The following is a 22892-nucleotide window of genomic DNA, read 5'->3' as shown; positions in this document are numbered from 1 at the left end:
GATGGACTGGTTGGATCTCCTTGCAGTTCAAGGGACTCTCAAGAGTCTTCTCCAACACCGCAGTTCAAAAGCATCAATTCTTCTGCGCTTAGCTTTCTTTATAGTCCAACTGTTACATCCATACATGACCACTGGAAAAACTATAGCCTTGATTAGATGGACCTTTGTTGGCAAAGTAACGTTTCTACTTTTTAATATGCTGTTGAGGTTGGTCATAACTTTTCTCCAAAGGAGTAAGCGTCTTTTCATTTCCTGGCTGCAGTCACTATCTGCCATGCCTAGACAACCAAAACTATCATTGCAGACTTATTTTCTTCCTACCTCTATCTCCCTTCCCACTTCTACACCAGTGTCTCAGTCCGTTCCAATGGCTGTAACAAAAGTACCAGAGACTGGGTGACCTACAAGCAACAGAAATTTACTTTTCACAGTTCTGGAGGCTAGAAGTCCAAGATCAGGGTGGCAGCGTGCTCGGATTCCGTTAAGGACCCCCTTCTGGGTTGCAGATGGCCATTTTCTCAAGTGTTCTTATGTGGTGGAGAGGACAAGAGGGCTCTCTGGCATTTGTTTTATAATGCACTGATCCCATTCAGGAGGATCAATGATCCAGTCACCTCCTGAAGCCCCATCTCCTACCACCATCACACTGGAGGTTACGATTTCAACATGTGAGGCCATATAAACATTCAGTCAACCAGCATCAGCAAAACTTGAGTTTATCAACAGTCTCAATTCAGCATTTAGTATAGCACAACCTGGGTTAAAAAATAAAAGCAAAACACAAAAAAATCTTCCCCCACCAAATCCCCACTCTCAGCTTGAACCTGCTTCAGCTGGAAGCCTGCAGTGGGAAAGGGTAATGTGGTTTTCTGCTCTCTGAGAGTTCACCCATTCTCCCACCTGTTTCTAGGAATAAGAAATGTTCATTCACAGCTTGCTATTCACATGGCAAATGTCCACATTTCTATATAAGGTTATGGGAAGTTTGAAGGGCCAATAGAAGACAAAACTAAAGCTGCTTAAATCACAGTCCACATGTCATATTTATTCAACATGCTAGTTACACACATCTGTCTTCCCCACTCTTATCAGACCTGGAGGGCACAGTCCTTTTCCAGTCATCTTTGATTCATTAGATCCAGAACACAGTGCCTGAAGCATAAAGACAGCAGGTGACCGTTGGATGACTGGATTTATGTTGCTTGAAACCCCATTTTACTTTTCAAATTCATTACTAATAGCGCTGTTTATAAAGAGAGGGAATACCATTTAAAATAACAATGGGGAAGGGTGGTGGGGAAGAGGGGTTATTCCCAGAGATTATTTTGTTTACTCTGAGCATTTTTTTCATTTGCAGAAGAAACTTATTTGATTGCAGACTTTTAGAAAAGTATTTAGGGAATTCCCTGGTGGTCCAGGGATTAGAATTTGGCGCTTTCACTGATGAGGCCTGGGTTCAATCCCTGGCCAGGGAACTGAAATCCCACAAGAAGCACGACACAGCCAAAAACAAAAACCTCATAGAGATGTATTTAAAATTATTTTTGTATTTAACAGTAGCTTTATTGTAAATAATAGATCAAAAACTTAAAAAATTATTTCAAAAATAAAAATAATCTATAATCATAACAGATAACACATTAATATTTTGGTATACATCCTTCTAATCATTTTTCCTAAATAGGTGTTTCTTGGGTATAAGTACCTGACTTGAAGCAGCAAAATGACAGTGCAAATTATAAGAAAATCTGACTGATTAATATACATTAAAATACATCCCAAACAAGTAACATCTAGAAAATATCTCAAATTACTAACAGCTGTTATCTTGGGGAAGGTGGGAGAAAGCTAGATTTGTTGAGGAGGTAGTGGAGGCAAAGGATATTTTAGTTTACCTCTAGTGTTATAATTTTTAAAAAGGATAGATTCAGAGTATTAATTACACATTAAAAAATATCCAAACATTAAAAAAAGAGTTGCCACATGTGTAAAGTAAGTTTTAAAGGATGTGGTTATGATAAATGAAAGGGAATTAACATGTATTGTCAGAAAAAATAAATTCAGAAGCTTTGCCCTGTTAATCCGTCTCAACCCTAACCCTTCTACAATCACTTCCTGATTCATTAGTTCCAAAGTCATTAGAACTGTGTCACACGATTGAGAAACACTGGCGTCATGGCAGTCCTGTAAAGAGTTCAGGTAACCAAACCGGTTTTTTAATTTTCTTCCAGAAATATGTTCCTGATCATCAACTTTTAGTGACTCTTAAATGGGAAAGCTGATTAGGCTCAAACAACTTAATTAACATATACTGAACACTTATTTTTTAAATGTTCAGAACCATTTGAAGCTAAAGCAACAGGACTCCATGGTGCAGTTGCACATTTGTGCATGCACGCTGAAAGCTCTTGCAAGTCGCCTGGGATCTGCTGGCCAAGCAGTCTCCTCTCACTGCGGGGTGTCAGGAACACCAGAGGGTGGAGCCCCAGGACGCCCACTGGACAGACAGGCAGCAGCTGTCTGCGCTGCCGGCATGTGGCAACGTTTACAACATGTCAACTCATGTGATTTTTCTTTATACTATGTCTATGCCTAATGGGGATGAGGTTGGCATTTCTGGAGCCAGCATCCTACAGGTAAAGCCGCTAGAAAAAAGAAAGAGATACCGATTCCTGGGTCAGGAAGATCCCCTGGAGAAGAAAATGGCAACTCACTCCAGTATTCTTGCCTGGAGAATCCCATGGACAGAGGAGCCTGGCAGGTTACAGTCCATGGGGTTGGAAGAATTGGACATGACTTAACAACTAAACCACCACCATACGCACCCAGGCCAAGGCATAGATAACTTAAGGGATGAGAAAAGCTAAGAACGGAATGATTGGTCTTATCAGTTCACTGTTCTCCTGATGGCTTCCTTTGATAAGCCTTCAAATAATACTCCTTGAAGTCTTCAGATCTCCTTTAGGAGCTGCCCTGAGCCACATACACCTTGTTCTTTTCTACTGTGTGAGAGTATGGCAAGAAATAGAACGTATGCCTTTAGGCTGCCTAGGTAGGCAGCAGTACACATATTATTTTAGTAAATGGCTCCATGGAGCTCCTTCCATGAAAAGCATTTTTTTACATAAATTGTTTATTTGTTACAGTAAAATATCTAGTACATGGACTTTTTTTTTTAAAAAAGCACATTTTTTTAAAAGTCTACAATTATCATATCCAAACATGCTCTGCAAACAGAGAATTTCTTCCTAAATTCTGTGACAAAAACTGATCTGACCTGATTTGAGGCACTCAGAGTCCTTAGTTTTCACATTTATTGGTGGTATTCATATATTCACCACAGAAATATCAGTGTATTTGGTAATGGGTGCCCTTCTAGACTCTTTGCACAGTTTTAAGTAAAATATTTTATATTTACCCTATCACTTGTCTAAAATCTGAAAAATTTTGATTCCAAAACACAACTAGCCCTTGGTTTTCAAATAAAGGATTGTAAAGCATACGTCCCCAAATGTTACCAATGTGGTGATTCCACCAAACCCAAAATGGTTCCAGTGAGTATGTCTGCCCTAAAGAACGTCATGAGGCTAAATCTCCAGGAAAAAGAGAAAAGAGGAATGTTAGAACAGCTCTAGGAACACACAAGCTGCACTCAAAAAAATGACAGAGCAATGATGTGGGAAGTCACGTAAGACTCTGTATTACCAGAAGCTACCCATCCATAAAGGCAGCAGCTAGTGCTGCTGCTAACAGCAGTCTGCATAAAAATGAAAAGCCCCACTCTTTTGAGACTTTTAGGTATGGGGTATTCTTTTTTTATTTTTATTGAACTATAATTGACATACAACATTAATTTCAGGTGTACAACAAAATGATTTGACACTTGTATAAAGGTATTCTTAATTTGGGGCTTCCCTAGAGGCTCAGTGGTAAAGAATCTGCCTGCCGAAGCAGGAGACACAGGAGAAGTGGGTTCGATCCCTGCGATGGGAAGTTCCTCTAGAGGAGGAAATGGCAACCCACTCCAGTATTCTTGCCTGGAAAAATCCCATGGACAAAGGAGGCTGGCAGGCTACAGTCCATCCACAGGGCTGTAAAGAGTCAAGCACGACTGAGTGACTGAGGACAGCATATTCCTATTTCATAGTTTTCAAACTGTTTAAACACTGGACCCTCCTAGGGAGTTTTCTAAAAATAACCCATGCATGGATCTCACTTTCAGACATTCTGATTTACTTGGTCTAGAGAGCGGCCTTGACAACAGTGTTTTTAAAAATTCCCTACACAATTCTAAGGTGCAGCCAGGGCTTTAAAAAGTCCCAATACTCAGTCTGTGTCCCAGACCACACAAGTCAGAAATTTTGGAAGAAGCGCAGATATAAGTATTTCTTTAAAAAGATGCTCAGGTGATGTCAGTGTATACACAAAGCAGACAGGTTGAGACCCACTGAGTTGCTTGGCTTAAGGCTTAAGTCTGTCAACTGTTTTTTTTAAAAAATTCTTCCTGAACCAAGTCATTTCTAGATAATCACTGAAGCAGTCACCAATAAAGAATTCTAAGCTTTCTCCACTCTGATAGTGGCTTATTCATCAATCTCTCCTCAATTTTTCTATGAATGCACAAGGCGCGAGGGAAAAAAGATATTGAAATCACATGAGAGATATTTCAAAATACTTTTAGCACAATAATCCATACTATATTAAACTCCTTTAGCACATACATCAAACTGAAGAACCTAACTGAAAAGTAGAATTCACTTTGGTTGAGGCTATAGTAGAGGAAATCACAGCATCTTCCAGTGAATTCTAGGACAGCAAATGAAACAATAATTGCACTAATTTTCCAGTGACTCTCACTGGTCAAGATGCCAATGTAAACCACATTCGTAGACAAATTTCAAAGAAGGCTACAAAATTCCTTAAAGCTATTAAGTTTAAGATAACTTCTGCTCAGAGACCAACTGAAATATATAGTAAGGTGCACATTTTTTAGATCTCAGATCTCTCTTTTGCTTTTACTTAAAAATAATCTTTTTTGTGTGCATTCTAATGGTCACATGAAAAAGACATTTACTTTTTTTCCATCACTAACTCTGAGGAAGGAAGAACAAAAGTGGGGAAGACGTTGCAGCTCACCAGGAACCACGCTCCACACTTTTCACAGTAATAAGTGGCAGGTAACGGGAGAAGTCCAAGATACTACACTTACACAGGCTTCTGTGTGCATTCGTTTCAATACTTAAAACGAATACAACATGTGGGTAAGTGGCATGGAGACATTTCTCCATCACAACTCAACCATTTAAAAATTTTATCACTTTTAGTCCCTCTGCTGATTTAAATAAACAAAATTTGTATCTACCATGTAGGAACTTTCAGTTCAATATATTGGGACGTTATAACTTCACTGTTCAAGTTCCATTCAGCAGAAGAAAAGTAGCTAAATTGAGTATTGTCTTTCACCAGGAAGATATTAGCTATTAGAAACGCATTACAGGGAGGAAAACTGACATGCCATCAATAATGGACTAGAAGAGGAACTGGCACTTCTGCTTTGTCATTATAGGTATTCTTCTTGGGATAAAACTTGGAATTGCAAATTTAGCTAAACTCATCATAGTTTTAACTTTGGTAAATGAAATAAAGTTCACTGTCTAGGCCAAAAACCCCAAGCAGCTGTTGGGAGCAAGAGGGCTACGAGGACAGAAGAAAAGAGATTCACGGCATTGTTGTCGAGAATGGGTTTCCCTGCTATGTACTTCACCTCCTTCCCTGGGCTGTTGACCACCATGCCAGTGCTTTCATCCAAACCTGGAATGAAAAAGAAGCGAATGAAGTGGAAAATCCAAATGACTTGATTTTAAAAACAACAGCAAAAAAAAAACCAAATTAGCTTTCTCCTCTAAAGATGATAACCTTGCAAAGATTCTCGGCCATTCAAAGAATGACTTTAGTGGATAACCTACATGGTGAGTGAGATGGAACCCGTGGTTACAAAAGGCTTCCTTGAAGAAATGGGTCTCAGTACGCCTCAAATACTGGTCTCTCAACAATGCTGGAGTTCTTTCAGAAGGAGAAGGAAGGCCTTGAAAAGCAGAGGTGGCATGAAACTGGCAGACTGGGCTTGCCTTCCCGGGGGCTCCCCTCTAAGACCACATGGAAGGCTCCTGAGAGCAGGGGTCACCTTTGCAACCTCTACAATAGACACTAAGAGGCCCAGCAAGGAGCTCACACAAAGGAGGCACACAGAGATGAATCCAATCTGCCCCCCAGCCCACAGTTTTTTTCCAACCTACTCAATATGATCAGAAATTTCCAAGTTAGAACTCAGTTTAGAATAAAACCTAGGCTCTTTAACATAAAAGGTCTAATGTGTTGTGTGTATGGTTACTGACCCTTTAGTATAAATTAAAATCTGACTGCTTCCTCCCAGCATCTAGGTAAGACTAATGAAGCTGAGAGCACAGATGTTTTGTTGGTGGAAAGAGATTACACCAGGGCATGAAGAGAACTGGGAGCACTGTGTTTGGGGAACTGTCTGGAGACTTCCAGCCTCTTCACTGTATGAATCAAAGGAGAACATGTGGCTGGTCAGAGGCTGGAGCCAAGACACACCAAAGGGAACAAGTCGGTACACTGACATGACAGGAGAGCCTTAGGTGCAGAGCACAGAAAATGCTGGAGAAAACGCTTATGTATCTTGATGCAGGACTAGCAGGCAGGACGTCACAGTAGAAAAGTACATCATCTGTGTAGCGTCAGGTTAGCAGAATTATTTCTTAAATGGATTTGGAAAACAAATGGAAAGAGGGGCATAAGAGTGATCTGACTCCCAAATTCTGCTTCCCTGGGATGAAAATCCCACAAGCAAATGCATCTGTCTCCTGCATGATCATTCCCTGTATAGCTTCTACTCATTGCTCTGCAGGAGTAATTCTCTTTCAGTCAGTTTATCACAAAAGAATAAGACATTCAAAATTGTATTAGAGACTTTGCCCTATTATACTGGCTCCCTCAACAATCTGTGTCTTTGGGATTGTTTTTATTATCTTCTCTTTTTTCCTTTTCCATATTTCTTTCCTACTTCTTTCTCTTTTTTTAAACACATTTATTTCGGTTTTGGCTGCACTGGGCCTCACGGTTTTGCAAGGGCTCTCTCCAGTTGTGCAGAGTGGGAGCGTCTCTTCGTTTCAGTGTGCTGGCTCCTCACTGTGCCGCTTCTCTTGTTGCAGTGGAGGGGCTCTTGCACAGGCCCCGCTGCCCCATGGCATGTGGAACCTTCCTAATCAGGGATCGAACCTGTGTCTCCGGCCCTGCTGGGCAGACTTCTACCCACTGCACCACCAAGGAAGCCCCTGTCTCTTTTCTTTTGGTTTTAAGGACACATTTATTCAGTGTCATGATCAGACCTTTAGCAATCAACAAGCAGTGTGGGTGAAAAAAACAACCCCCCCCAAAAAAACATTAAATATCTCTGTTGTCATGCTTTCCACTTTCCACAGAAAAGAAACTAACTTGTTTACAATTAGTCAAAAATACAGTCCTATAATTTTTTGTCCATAAACATGACATATCTAAGATATGTCTAAAACATATCTTCTCTGAAGCAGCTAGGCACTGCTACTACTGTGTGTGGCTAAGTGCTCATTTCTTTAATACACCAATAAGTTGCAATAATAAGGTTATGTTCTTACCACTAAATTGCATGGTAGCTCCTAAATATGAATCCACAATTGATCCTAGTAGTCCAGCCAGACCCCCAAATGCAATAATTGGCCACTGGGGAGCAGAAATGTCTAAATCGTTAACAAAAACCAACTGTGTGAGGAAGTAAGCGATGCCCACAAAGGTCCCACCAAGAAGACTGGAGGCAAGGCCCACCATCGTCACTCCTCCATTGGTCCCTAAAGAAGAACATGGGAAAATCAGCTGGCAAAGAATCAACCAACACAGGAAGTAAGAAGCAAAACATCTGTTACCTGTCTAATCAAAACCAACTCAAAGAAAGGGTTCACTCTGATGCAATCCAAAGACCCTCCTACTTAGAAAAGAGGCATTTCTCCTCAATAATTCCTGACATTTTCAGCAGTGAGTTGAGGAGAGCCAGGCTGTCTGGTTTCAATCTCAGTTCTGTCATTTCCAAGCTTGGTGACTGTGATGAAGTTAGGTAACTTCTCTATGCCTTAGTTTACTTGTTTGTGAGATATAAAAAATAAAAGGACCAATGTACATGATTATTAAGAGTAAACAGTAATAATGGAGAGCAGTTAGAACACTGCTTTGCACCGAGCAGGTACTCAAATATATTCATTGTTATGTTGCTGCTGCTGATAATGAAGGGGACAAAAGCAAGGAAAAAGGAGAAGAAAGAGGAGGAGATGATGATAAAGCACTAGTAGTATTAACATCGGTAGCAGTAGTTGATAACAACAATGGGAAAATGAGATACACACCGAAGCACTGACCACATAACAGGCTCCCAAGAGATACTCTATCATTTCTTTCCTTTTCCCTCCCTACTGATAAGCCCCGCAGGTCAAGCTCTATGTTTCCATACAATTTATCTAGGACTTACTAACACTTCCTGCAAATACTACTTATTATCACCAGTTTAAATAGCCTATAGTCATTTTCCAATTAAGGGGGAAAATTGAAATTCTCTCTTTTTTAAAAATTATTTGTTTATTTGGCTGCGCTGGGTTTTAGTTTTGGCATGTGGGGTCCTCAGTCTTCCTTGTGGCATACACGATCTAGTTCCCTGACCAGGAATTGAACTCAGACCTGCATTGGGAGCATGGAGTCTTAGCCACTGGACCACTAGGGGAGACCCCAAACGGAAACTCTTAAAAGGCTTTTAAATAATAAGCACGATAAATCAAGAGGATTTTTTTTTTTGGCCACACTGTGTGTCATGAGGGATCTTAGTTCCCTGATTACCGATGGAACCTGGATCCCCTGCAGTGGAACCTCGGGTCTTAACTACTGAATCTCGAGGGAAGTCCCTGTTCGTTTTTTTTTTTTAAAAAAGAAACTTCAATAAAGACTCACCAACTGGAACTTTCTCCCAGGTCGTTATCAGCCTTGGCGCGCTCTTACTCAGCACAGGGCCAACTTCTGAAGCCCACGTGTCTCCAGCAGAGCAGGCCAGCGCAGCCAAGAGAGACAAACACATCCAGGAAGCAGTGTGCTGTCTGGAGAAGTCTATCGGGATCTCCCCGGGGCCACTTTCTATCATGTACAGCAGGGCCAGCTCTGTGGGCACGGCCCCATTGCAGAACACCTGGATCCAGTTCCTCTGCCCACCTAGGGTGCAACAAGAAAGCGAGGAGGACAAGGATGCTTCCCCCTCAGGGGGAAGACCACGCAGTCACCTGTAACTGTTCCTATTTACACTGTGAAAGTTAAGAAAAGAAAAATGACCACAATGTTTAAAATGACTAACAGTGGGATGATAACACTGCCCACATTCTATATTGTTTCAGAATAATTAATGATAGACTTCAGTACTTCTAAAATTCTGCTGTTCTTGCCATCATGGTAGAGTAATAATAAACTATATCAGGCCGCTTCTTTAAATAATCCTCATATAAAATTTATGTTTCATGAGTCTAAATAGGTTCTGATTAAAAGCTTATGATATGTTAAGATGAAATAAAAGTTACTAATTTAAGTGACATTAAATATAATTCATTTTACCTTCCTTGTATTCTGAATCTAGACGTTTCTTTGCTTCTCCCTTCCATTTAGTAAGTTTTGAGGAAGTAAGAAAAAACATCAGCAAAGAGGTGAAAAAGCTGAAATTTGCAATGGTTAGGATAAAGCCAACCACGAGCCCTGAAAGAAACACATATATACAAAATTACACTTAGGCCATACACTAACACTGTGGAAAAAAAGAATGAATTTTTTCAGTTATTTTCATATTAAAACTGGAAATGTTCATTTCTAATATATTTACATTTTTACCAACTAAGATATTACCAAACAGTATGCAATTGCAACCCACTCCAGTACTCTTGCCTGGAAAATCCCATGGACAGAGGAGCCTGGTAGGCTACAATCCATGGGGTTGCTAAGAGTCAGAGATGACTGAGCGACTTCACTTTCACTTTTCACTTTCATGCATTGGAGGAGGAAATGGCAACCCACTCCAGTGTTCTTGCCTGGAGAATCCCAGGGACGGGGGAGCCTGGTGGGCTGCCGTCTATGGGGTCGCACAGAGTTGGACACGACTGAAGTGACTTAGCAGCAGCATAGTCTTTCAAGTTTCTATTTTTTACATTTTCCCTTCATATCTGGGATATTTTTTCCACTTTACAAAAAATTCAGTAAATAGACCATCCAAGAGTGAATCTGGGAGAAAGAGGCAGATAGAAAACAAATTCCAACATGACAGAAGTAAGTCTCTCCTTATTAGTAATTATTTTAAATGTAAATGGGTTAAGTGATCCAATCAAAAAAACAGAGACTGCAAAATGATAAAAATACTGGTCCAACTATGTGCTGACTACAAGAGACTTGCTTTAAATCTAAAAACACAATGGGGTGAAAGTAAAAGAACTGAAAAAGATAATCCATGCAAATAAGTGACTCAAAGAGAGCAGGGGTGGCTATACCAATATCAGACAAAACACACAAAATAGACAAAACTGTATTCATGTGACATGATCTCTCTCTATATATATTTAAAGCATTTCTTTTCTTTCTGGCATAACAGAATGCTTGGGGCTCATCTTAAACCTACTTTGCCCCAGCCCTGAAAGCAGCCATTTCTCCAAAGAGCTCTGGAGAAAGTGGGGAATGGATATTCGAGGTCAAAATCTAGGCTCATGGTCTATCCATGTCTACTGAGATATATTTGCTTTTTGTGGACAAAGCAAGTGAATACACACATACAAATATACACTCATGCATATATATTCATGCACATACACGAGTCCTTCCAGCCTTGCATTTTCTGAGACTGTGAGGAGCACAATCAGGCACAGCGATCCTCTGGCCCTATCCAGGCCACCCGCTAGGGTAATATTACTAACTACAACCTCTTCACCCCTAACTGCATGGTGGACAATCTCTGCTCTCTGTAACTCTTAAGATAAATATATTCAGTTTTGCTATATGAAGATTTTTATTAAATAACACAACAAACACTACTAAGTAACAGAACAGATATTAAACAATTAAGTATGCTACTATGTATTTAATAATTTAAGTATTAAATAACAGAACAAGGGCCCAGATTCCTATTTCTTAAGTAACTCCTTCCATTGGTTAGCTCGATCTAGACTGATTCATCAGTCACTGAATTACTTGATTATTGGCATTTTACTTAAGTTCAGTACATTGTAATTGAGAGTGCAAGAAACAGGATAACGCTGTATAAAGTACCAATAGTAATAAAGTGCTTCACCTCTGGAGCTGAACATTCTGAAGTTAAAACCTGAACTGCTGCATTGACTATTGAAAAACTGGATGTTACCTAACTTTAAGCTTCCATTTCTCATCAGTGTATTAATAATAATTCCTACCTCACTGGCTTACTGTGAAAAGTTAAATGAGATAATTTTAATAATATTATTAAAGCCAGCTTATTATATAAGCCAGCACATAGAAAGTCCTTAATAAATGTTAACTACTATCATTAGCAATAATATTAAATAGCAGTTACAGTGGCAAAACCTCAACAATCACATTATTGTTGCAATTATATTATTATGTTATCCAACCTTAAAGTCTTTTCAATTGTTTTTTTAATATATTACACAAGTAGTATACAAGTGGGCTTCCCTGGTGGCTCAGTGATAAAGAATCCACCTGCCAATGCAGGAAACATGGGTTTGATTCCTGAGTCGGGAAGATCCCCTGGAGAAAAGTGAAAGTCACTCAGTCATGTCTGACCCAGGCTACCCACTCCATGGCATTCTCCAGGCTAGAATTCTGGAGGGGGTAGCGTTTCCCTTCTCCAGGGGATCTCCCCAACCCAGGGATCGAACCCAGGTATCCCTCATTGCAAGTGGATTCTTTACCAATTGAGCTATCAAGGAAGGCCCCGCCCCCAACCCCCTGAAGAAGGAAATGATGACTCACTCCAGTATTCTTGCCTGGAAAATCCCATTGACAGACGAGCCTGGCAGGCTATAGTCCAGGCGGTCAGAAAGAGTTGGGCACAACTAAGCAAATGAGCACACATGCACGCAGTACACAAGTCCCGGGGAGGAAGGCCAAAACATATGGAAGTACGTGAAGTAACAGTCAGAGTGCCTTTCTCCCTCACCACCACCATGCCCCACCCTTCTCCAAGGGGCTGCCCTCCACTTCAACCACAAAATACCACATGAAGCAACCAATGTTCAAGTTGAGGATAGGTTCAGAATGAGGAAATAAATTGAAGGCAACATGCTTCAAAGGAATGATTTCTTTGATGTAGCCTAAAAATATCTTAGAAATTTTTGTATCTCCCAGTTATGTCTGAACTTTTAGATTAGGAACTGCCGTCTGCAGCGCATGTCTATTCCACCTCTTCAACCCACCTCTAACATCTCTAACGGTTCCTCAGTGCTAAGGACTTAATACATGTAACAATGGGAAGCTTTCAAGGAAAGTGAAGACTCAAGGATTATGGCTACCTTCTGAGTTTAAAACATGTTAATTCTGTAACTGGCAGATGTCATTTGGGGAGGTGAGACAACACTGTCTATAAAGAGCTCTGATAGAGGGAATCAGTCAGTTCAGTTCAGTCACTCAGTCGTGTCCGACTCTTTGCAACCCCATGGACTGCAGCACACCAGGCCTCCCTGTCTATCACTAACTCCCAGACTTTACTCAAACCCATGTCCATTGAGTCTGTAATGCCATCCAATCATCTCATACTCTGCCATCCATTCTCCTCCTGCCCTCAATTTTTCCCAGCATCAGGGTCTTTTCAAATGAGTCAGCTCTTCACATCCGGTGGCCAAAGTATTGGAATTTCAGCTTCAGCATCAGTCCGTCCAATGAATATTCAGGACTGATCTCCTTTAGGATGGACTGGTTGGATCTCCTTGCAGTCCAAGGGACTCTCAAGAGCCTTCTCCAACACCACAGTTCAAAAGCATCAATTCTTCAGTGCTCAGCTTTCTTTATAGTCCAACTGTCACATCCATATATGACTACTGGAAAAACTATAGCCTTGACTAGATGGATCTTTGTTGGCAAAGTAATGTCTCTGCTTTTTAATAAGCTGTCTTGGTTGGTCATAACTTTTCTCCCAAGGAGCAAGCGTCTCTTAACTTCATGGCTGCAGTCACCATCTGTAGTGATTTTGGAGCCCAGAAAAATAAAGTCAGCCACTGTTTCCCCATCTATTTACCATGAAGTGATGGGACCAGATGCCATGATCTTAGTTTTCTGAATGTTTATCTTTAAGCCAACTTTTTCACTCTCCTCTTTCACTTTCATCAGGAGGCTCTTTAGCTCTTCTTCCCTTTCTGCCATAAGAGTGTTATCATCTGCATATCTGAGGTTATTGACATTTCTCCCGGCAACCCTGATCCCAGCTTGTGCTTCATCCAGCCCGGCATTTCTCATGATGTACTCTGCATATAAGTTAAATAAGCAGGGTGACAATATACAGACTTGATGTGCTCCTTTCCCGATTTGGAACCACTCTGCTGTTCCATGTTCAGTTCTAACTGTTGCTTCTTGACCTGTATACAGATTTCTCAGAAGGCAGGTCAGGTGGTCTGGTTATTCCCATCTCTTAAAGAACTTTCCACAGTTTGCTGTGATCCACACAGTCAAAGGCTTTGGCATAGTCAATAAAGCAGATATTTTTCTGGAACTCTCTTACTTTTTCGATGATCCAACGGATGTTGGCAATTCAATCTCTGCTTCCTCTGCCTTTTCTAAAACCAGCTTGAACATCTGGAAGTTCTCAGTTCACGTACTGCTGAAGCCTGGCTTGAAGAATTTTGAGCATTACTTTGCTAGTGTGTGAGATGAGTGCAATTGTGCGGTAGTTTGAGCATTCTTTGGCATTGCCTTTCTTTGGGATTGGAATGAAACTGAGCTTTCCCAGTCCTGTGGCCACTGTTGAGTCTTCCAAATTTGCTGGCATACTGAGTGCAGCACTTTCACAGCATCATCTTTTAGGATTTGAAATAGCTCAACTGGAATGCCATCATCTCCACCAGCTTTGTTTTTAGTGATGCTTCCTAAGGCCCACTTGACTTTGCATTCCAGGATCTGGCTCCAGGTGAATGATCACACCATTGTGATTATCTTGGTCGTGAAGATCTTTTTTGTACAGTTCTTCTTTGTATTCCTGCCACCTCTTCTTAATATCTTCTGCTTCTGTTAGGTCCATATCATTTCTGTCCTTCACTGTGCCCATCTTTGCATGAGAAGTTCCCTTGGTATCTCTAATTTTCTTGAAGAGATCTCTAGGCTGAAAGTTACCTAAAATTGCAATCAAAGGGGCCTGGGAATAGTCTCTGGGAGGCAGAAAAGGGAAAGGTACAATTGACATTTTTTAATCTAATAAACTCAAATGTAATCAATTATATCAAATGTACTACTGCCTAGAGAAAGACTGTGAGAATCAATAACAAGGCTGGTTGGCCCAAAATATAGAATATGAAGGCCAAGAGAACCAGAGGTTGGCAGACCTGAACACTATACCAAGGTCAGAACTCTCTGAACTATGCGTTTGCATTACTGACTGTTTCTCAGTAAGGTGTGTCTGTGCCGTTGTGTCCAACTCTTTGCGACCCCATGAACCATAGCCTGCCAGGCTCCAATGTCCGTAGGATTTTTCCTGACAAGCATACTGGAGTGGGTTGCCATTTCCTCCTCCAGGGGATCTTCCTCATCCAGGGATGGAACCCATGTCTCCTGATTCTCCTGCACTGGCAGGCAGATTCTTTACCATTGAGCCACCTGGAAAGCTTCTAAATAAAGCTGACTTCTCAACTGGCCTGACCTGAACAGTGATGTTTGCACCCAGTTGGCCCAGGAGTTCTATATTTAATCAGAGTAATAATAAAGTAGCACTCTGGCTCATTGATTAGTCCTTTGTGACACTGGGCAACATAAACCATTGTCTTTGGCTCTGATCAATTCTGGGTACCTGACAGAATGAGATTTCTATTTGAAAAGATTGAAAACCGTACCTGAACTATGATAACCAAAGAGGTGAGGCCACCTCTGTGAGACCACATGAAGCACAGCCACTGGCCTTTTCTGACAACACCCCACTGGCTGGGCACGCCCATCACCCTCACAGCATCTTCTTCCTGGGATTAAATGCCTCAAACACCTCCTACTTCTCATCTGCTTCCCCGACTAGAAATGCAAGCTCTTTGACAATGGAAATTTTTACCTGTTTTGTTCACTACTTAGTCTTCAGTGCCCAAGACAGTGTCTGGCAAACTAAATATTTGTTGTAGGAATGAATTTAAAAAAGCAAAAATCACTAAACCCGAGAGTCTTGACAAGTGAAATTAAATTTAAACTTGTCAAGAGATTGATGACAAACTGTCTACACAGACATGTTCAAAGGAACGCTGAGTAACTAGACTGGACAACACTTCCTTGGAGCAGATCACCTGCACAGTGCTTTACAGGTTACAAGCACATTCTCACATAAGCCCGCCTGTCATCCTCTCCTTATTCTAGAGGTACTCTTTCTCTTGAGGGGAGGAGAGCACTCCAAATATCCAGATCCTGAGGATGTTCTGAAACTCTTCTCAATTCCAAGCACACTAAAGACATGCTATTGCAAAACTGAGTAAAATCCCTATGACTATAATAGTAATTGTGGAAGGAAAACAATACTAACATTTATAAAATATATATTTTAAGTGCCAGGTCCTATGCTAATCATTTTATATGTATGACTCCTCATGATGAGTCAGTGCTATAGACATTATTATCCCTTCTCATTTTACAGGTGGGAATAGTCATTAAGACGAAGTTTAAGTGACTTGCAGTCACATGTTAGGACAGATTTCCCAAGTACGATGATATACTTTGAATCAAGAGTAGTTTTTTATCCTTAAGAGGAAAAGAAGCTCCAAACAAAAAAGATACCAACTTTCCATAGAATGAATGATTAGGTAAAGAGTGGAGTTTTAAAATCCATCTACATGTATTTCCCAAGCACTGTTACAACAGTGTGCAGCACGATTCAAAAAAGCATGGGACACAGAAGCATACGATAGAGTCTGTCTGTGGGGAGTTTATTGTATAAGACTTCATAGATTAAAAGATACGGTGTCCCACACATTTTCTTGTTTGAGCGTCACCAAGAAGCCCACAGGGACCTATTTCATGAAGAAAGTGAGGCTCGGAGGAGATAGGTGCCATGGCCAAGTTCACAGAGAGAGAGGCGGCAATGCCAGGATTCAAATGCTTATCTTCTAATTCTCAATCAAGCCAAGTAGGGGAGGAATAGAGGCCCAAGGGCTAGAAGGCAGAAAAGGAAATGGTAGCAGGAAAGAAACCAAAGTGGAGAGCAGAAAAGTAAGAGAAGAAAACAGGACAATAAACAGCATGGAAGTCAAAGGAAGACAGCACTCCAAGAACTGGACGCTTCTTCCCACAGGTCAAGAATAATGAAAACCAAGGCAAGGCTACCTGACAAAAAACATTTCTAGCAAGCATAACTCTGTATTATTATACTCAATCAGAGACTGCTCAAATTATTTGCTATAGATGAGTTAGTGCTTTCAAAGTGCTAACAACAGATTTCTCAGTTTCTCAACAGAACTCGAAGAGTGTGTCTCAGCTCTGAAGAACGAGAATGAGCGTCATTCCCCGAGGACCTGTGCCTAATAATGGCAATCACCCTGTACACGCTGGCTATATGTCTAGGCACTGAGCTAAAAACTTCACAGAAGCTATTTCATTCTTGCTGCAACTCTAAGAATGAAATGAGGGGTAGATCAAGATTTTGTGGGTCTTGAAGCTCACTTTTTTTTTTTTTTTTTTTAAATCTTTTACCTCTGAAAAATTTACAAAACAAGAGGACCATGAGAGCACAATGCTAGGGCCCTTCCTAGGACTTTGAAAGGTGCCATGGAGCTTAATGAGGTGCCATGGAGCTTAAGGCTGTTACTTTCATGGTGTTGTCCTTCTCTAGGCTGGATTCTTTTAATGCACAGGAAGCATTTATTCATCTTCTGAATCCTTAAAAAGTTGAAGTATAGTTGACTTACAATGGCATGTTAATTTCTAGGTTAGATGTTAAAAACCCTCTTCTCTGAAGAGAAAACTGAGGTACAGGGAGGTTAAGTGACTTTCTCAAAGCCCCACGACTTTCCTAGCCATTATTCAAACTCATCTTGCCTGATTCCAGTGCTTGCTCCTTTACCTATCAGACTATCTTGCCTCCGTGAAGGCCCACTCTAGTTCATAATACATTATAAAATCTCTGCTGTATGTGAACACAGAGGAGAGAAAGCACGTTTACAGTACATTAAGGCTTATGATCAGCAGCCTCTTGAAGGCTGGGCAGGTGGCTTCGAGACCTGCCAGTTCTAAATAATCAGCATCGTGTATGTAGTGATCCCAGCCTATAGGACATATTTGAGGGGAATCCTCATGTCTCGGGGCTTATACCGTTGGCAGGATATGAAAATCCCAAAGTCATATCAGATCCCATCACTCCTCTGGTTCGAGACAGGGAGATTCTAGCTTGGGATGAAATCTTTATTATGCTCTGCAGCCCTGTATTATCTGGCCATTGCATCTGTCTTCAATATTTATCTCTCATGACTTTTCCAGTCGAATGAGTCTTATTCTCACTCCCAAACAAACCAGGCTTGAACATGTCAGGGCCTTTCTGCTTGTTTTGTCAAGCCTGGAACATGCTTCTTGCAGTTCTCATTTCTGACTTTTTCAGGTCCCAGTTCAAAACCACTTCTTTAACACAAAGGTTAATCCTGAGCCTATTCACAGAAAAGTGTCCCACATTCCCCAATATTCACACTTTATTATCTTTAGTTTTTCTCATAAACTTTATCAATATATGAAAAGGTTTATGCATTTTATTAATCTAACTGTACTAAAGAATAGAAGTTCCATAAGATCTGAAACTTGCCTTTGTTCACAGCTATACTCCCAGTTTCTAGAAGAGCGGCACACAGTAAATGCTTAATAAATATCTGTCAGAAGAATAAATAAATGGCCTGTCCTCATCGCAATCCTGAAGATTTGAGAATACTCAGTTGGGACTACTCCACTTGAGGTACTAATAGTAATTTCCAAGTGCTATTCTTCCCAAAATGGGCTTCCCAGGAGGCTCAGTGGAAAATAACCTGCCTGCAGCGAAGGAGATGCAAGAGATGTGGGTTCAACCCCTGGACAGGAAAAGACCCCTTGGAGCAGGAAGTGGCGACTGGCTCTAGTACTCTTGCCTAGAGAATCCCATGGATAGAGGAACCTGGCCGGCTACAGTCCTTGGGGTCGAAAAGAGCTGGACACGACTGACCACATCCTTCCCAATGGCTCTTACACTTTACCTTGAGGTAAAATGCTCCCATGTTTCTGCCTGCAGAAAATTTAATCCAACTCAGAAGCTGAATAATCAAGGTCCTCAAAAGTCTATCCCACTAATTTACTTGTTATCAACTACGAAGTTCAATTTGTTTGTCACACTGAAAGGATATGTTAGTATCTGAAATTCTGGCAGAATAGGAATGGCGAGCAAGGCATAACTTTATTATTGTCTACACTAAGTAACATTGTGATTTATAGTCTCTTATGTTCAGAATTTAGAAACCACCCATTTAAATTACATAAGCAATTATATGCCAAATGTTCAAAAGAAAAACATACCTCCTAAAGCCCCACTGTGATCTAGACTTTTCTTCTTAAACCCATTAGAGACGATCAACACAGGAACAACAACAGAAAACAGCCAACGCCAAGGAGAAACAGGCTGAAAGTTACCTGAAAAATTATAGAAGTAGAGCATAAATTGTGTCAAGCCTACACAGGTTAGTCTTGGGTGCAAGCTTTGATAACTGTATTCTGGATTAAAATACTGTTGTAAGTAGAGAAACTGAGATGAAGCCACCAAAGTAAAATATTTACGTTGAAACTCAAGAGAGACAATCCTACTGGTGAGTGACAAAATAAGTCCTGTCTAAGTTTTGATAACCATTTACAACTGTTTATAATAACAGGTATCTGATACATATTTGAAGATGTGAAATGCATTTCTGGTTCTTTCTTTGGAAAGGAGGCATGTATTCAACCTCAAGAACTGCAGAGAACAAACAGGATCTAGTTTTTTTTTTTTTTAAACAGGATCCAATTATTCCTCTCTCTGCCTTTCACAGAGACTTTTTAAAAAGATGACATTCCCACAGGCTACATACACACCTCAGGATTCAAAGGTTAGCAACTGATTTTCCCAAAGGTTGAATCCTTTGTTTTGTTTTGGCAAGCATAATTTTTTTCAGATAACTGAGTCAATAAAAGATTAGGAAATTTAGTATAAAAAAATCCAGACTCTTGTTTCCTGTTTTAAAACCTGGATGCTCAGGCTCACATGGCAGAACTGACTACAGGGGAAGAGAAACAACCTCCTTTAGACCATTCATGGCGATACCATGTAAACTCGCCCCTTTAATATAAAATGATTATAGTCAAGAAAAACATGAAAAAAAAAAAAACCATGAACTATTGTTTGTGCCCACATTTCTACTGAAAATTGGTAAATGTTATAGTCAATATTTTATAATAACTATAAATGGAGCATAACTTTTAAAAATTATGACTCACTGTATTGCACACCTGTAACATATAATATTGTACATCAACTAAAACAATAAAATTTTTAAAAAAATGAAAAAAAAAAAGGAAAATGCAAGACAAAGAGGGTGAAACATTAAAAAAAAAACTGGGAAAATCCTATTTCTAGAAGTGCAAACTGTTCTCATGTGCTTAACACTCAAAGAAAAGCCTTGGACAGCTTCACTTACCTGCATTAGGTGCCTGGTCCCAAGGGGCCACTTCAATTTACAAATCCTGGCTTACTATATTTAGTTCAAGTCATAGTTAACCTGCCAGTGTTACTTACCTCCCTCCCCCTGCCCTCATCCCCTACTGGGAATCATGAATGAACAGCCAGAAATCTGTAGCTTGGAAAACACTCACTAGATTATTCACACATTTCTTTGCAAAACGACTAAGGTCTAAGATGGCAGTCACTTATAACCATTTAAAAGAGTTTACTCTCTCACTCTATTTTTCACTTTTCCTTTCAACTGAACAGTATTCCGTTTTTATAAAGGGGTATCAAGGAATCTGTACAACAGCATACTTGTGCTCTACACCAGCTTCAAAACCTTCAAGTTTTGAGTTCAGAGTACCTTGTATTTATGCAAATTGGTTTCAGGCTTTAAAACAATTTTGCTCTTTGGCAGTGACCAAACAGCAGGCAAATCTTCCAAATCTCCAAATGTGAACACTGTGTCGTTTATTTTCATTTTTTTTACCGGACACATGAAACTGATGAACTTTATGAATGTTCTTATTAAAAGTACCACTGCAATTGCTTTGCAAAATTATGTTTCACTTCACTTGCTTTTCACCGAGATAGACGTAACAATTACATAAAATATAAAACATATTTTGGAACAGGTATAACTGGTATGACAAGCAATATTTATTAAAAGCTTTAAAACGTTCAAGGCACTGTATATTTCCATGTTAGTAAATCCAAGTCAGGCCACAGAAGTTAAATAAACACAACAGTTTATAACCCTTCAGAGGATATGAGTTTTGGCCTTCAAAATGGGACATTCTAAATTTCACCGATTAAAGACAAATTAGAACATTCATACTCACCATAATAGGTGCTTGCAGTCATAGACATAATCCAGAAAGCTGAAGAAATGCAAATGATCAGGCTCAATATAACTATATTAGTTATCATCTTTATGTATTTTTTGTACGTATTGTCGTCAAGATCTCGCATGAAAAATAAGGATATAAACACCTGGGGAAGAAACTATCTCGCCTTTCGGAGAAAAATAAAGTCAGTTAAGTGGCCAGCAAAACATTCGTATAGAGGCGAACATAAATGCTAACATTTGCCACCAGTCCGGAAAACAACAAAGCTCGAAACCGTCTCTAGATACTGGGCTGAGTACTGCCACGGGAGCTTAGGCGAGGAGATGAAGCCGCAGCCGCGAGGAGCGCCCGCTCGCAGAGCTCCGTCACTTCACACCTGAACTTCACCGCCGCGCACGGGAAAGGGAAGCGGGGGCAGCCAACCAGAGGCCCGGGGCGGCGACCTCCGCCTTCCCCGCCCGCCCGTGCGCAGAGGCCGGGCGCCCGCGGGGCGAAGGGGCGGGACGCGGGACTAGGACGCGCGGTGACCCGGTTGCGAGTCGCGCCCGACCGCGCGTGGTCGCTCCGCACGGCCGCCCGCGCGGCTCCAGAGGCCTGATCCAGCCGGCCGGGCACAGGACGCCGGAGCTCCGCCCGCGCCCGCCCTCTCGTCTGCGCCCAAGATGCGCCTCCTGCGCGCATGCTCCGCGGCCACCGCGGGCGTGGCCTCGCTCACGCGAGCGTTTAAAGGGCGGCTCCAAGGGCAGGCAGGCCTGGAGGCTCCCGCAAGCGAGTACCTTCGATAGTGCCCTTTGCGTTAGCAGTGCTTCTTAGAATCTAGGCAACTGGAACACCCTATAAAGGTCTTGCGTTTGAGGTCATACCCAAGCGCTGAAAAGTGAAACAGCCACCATGAGACTAAGAGGAATGAAGGCAAGTGGATTGAGATCCAGTTAAGTCCATGACAAGCATCAAATTCGGATGCATTGTTTCATGCCATACAATATTAACGGACTTTTTAGGGGGAAAGGGATATATTGGGCTGTAGAAAGGGAATTTTGACTGAGAACGTCGTTTAAAAACAAGGTCGTTCTGTAAGGTGCTGGACACTGTTGGCCACTGGAGATATACAGAGAGCTCAGCATAGCTCCTGTTATTGAACTCTCAAACAGTTACTATCTGGAACTGTGGGAAATCTGTTCCCACACGTCTCCTATTTGAAGTCTGTGAATTCAGTCAGTTCACTTAGAAAGCGGAACAGCCTGTCACCATTAAAAATCTGAATCTTGTGACTTCACATTTTATTTGAAGTTAATTTTTGTTTGCTGAGTTATCAGTAATTGATAATTACATAATATTCTGAACTTTCCCCGCTAATTGCTGACAGTGTAAGCAGCAGCAACTCATTTTCAGACGTAGTACCCAAATGTGTTTTAACCTGTTAAGAGTAATTACTTATTGAAAACACAGTGTTATATGCAAAGACTATTTAAAACGCTTTCCTTTGGTAAGTAAGTGAAAGTCGCTCAGTTGTCTCCAACTCTTGCGACCCCATGGACTACAGAGTCCATGGAATTCCCCAGGTCAGAATACTGGAGTGGGTAACCCTTCCCTTCTCCAGGGAATCTTCCCAACCCAGGTCTCCCGCATTGCAGGCAGAGTCTTTACCAGCTGAGCCTAAGAGTGCTGGAGTGGGTAGCCTGTCCGTTCTCCAGCGGATGTTCCTGACCCAGGAATCCAAGCAGTCTCCTCAATTTGCAGGCGGATTATTTGCCAGCTGAGCCACCAGGGAAGCATGTGATTAATTACCTGAGAACCACATTTGTGAAGTAGGACTAAATAGTAATGGACTTCTTTTACTACATGCATATATAGTCTTTATGCAGAGATTATGTGCCCACTGTAGTCTGGGTCTGTTCAGCACAGGTGAACAATTGGATTACTTCAGAAAACATATTGGCCAATCATAGTGATGCTAGACTACTGGGTAGAGTTATTATTAATAAGTGACCTTGTTTTTGTCTTTGCTTAGACAAAGTTATGAACTGGTATTGCTTATTTTTCCCCTTCAC

The 22892-nt window shown here is 41.0% G+C and overlaps 1 protein-coding gene across 2 annotated transcripts; it reads right to left on the bottom strand.

Moving 5' to 3' along the window:
• Nucleotides 1–1538: 1538 nt before the first annotated feature.
• On the bottom strand, nt 1539–21319 carry TMEM19 (transmembrane protein 19). Of its 2 annotated transcripts, XM_061124541.1 has the most exons (6): nt 20836–21318; nt 18817–18930; nt 9697–9834; nt 9049–9303; nt 7695–7904; nt 1539–5811 (listed from the first exon to the last, which is right to left on the bottom strand). In XM_061124541.1, the coding sequence occupies exons 1-6, from the start codon at nt 20963–20965 to the stop codon at nt 5648–5650; spliced, it is 1011 nt and encodes a 336-aa protein (XP_060980524.1). In that variant the 5' UTR covers nt 20966–21318; the 3' UTR covers nt 1539–5647. The 2 variants fall into 2 exon arrangements, with proteins under 2 accessions (XP_060980524.1, XP_060980533.1); XM_061124550.1 differs by lacking the exon at nt 18817–18930 and having other exon boundaries at nt 20836–21319.
• Between the last annotated feature and the right edge of the window lie 1573 nt (nt 21320–22892).

The sequence above is a fragment of the Dama dama genome, chromosome 3, assembly GCF_033118175.1.
Source record: "Dama dama isolate Ldn47 chromosome 3, ASM3311817v1, whole genome shotgun sequence".
Lineage (NCBI taxonomy): Eukaryota > Metazoa > Chordata > Mammalia > Artiodactyla > Cervidae > Dama > Dama dama.
Note: the sequence above shows the minus strand (reverse complement) of the source record. Positions and strands in the feature narration are given on the sequence as shown.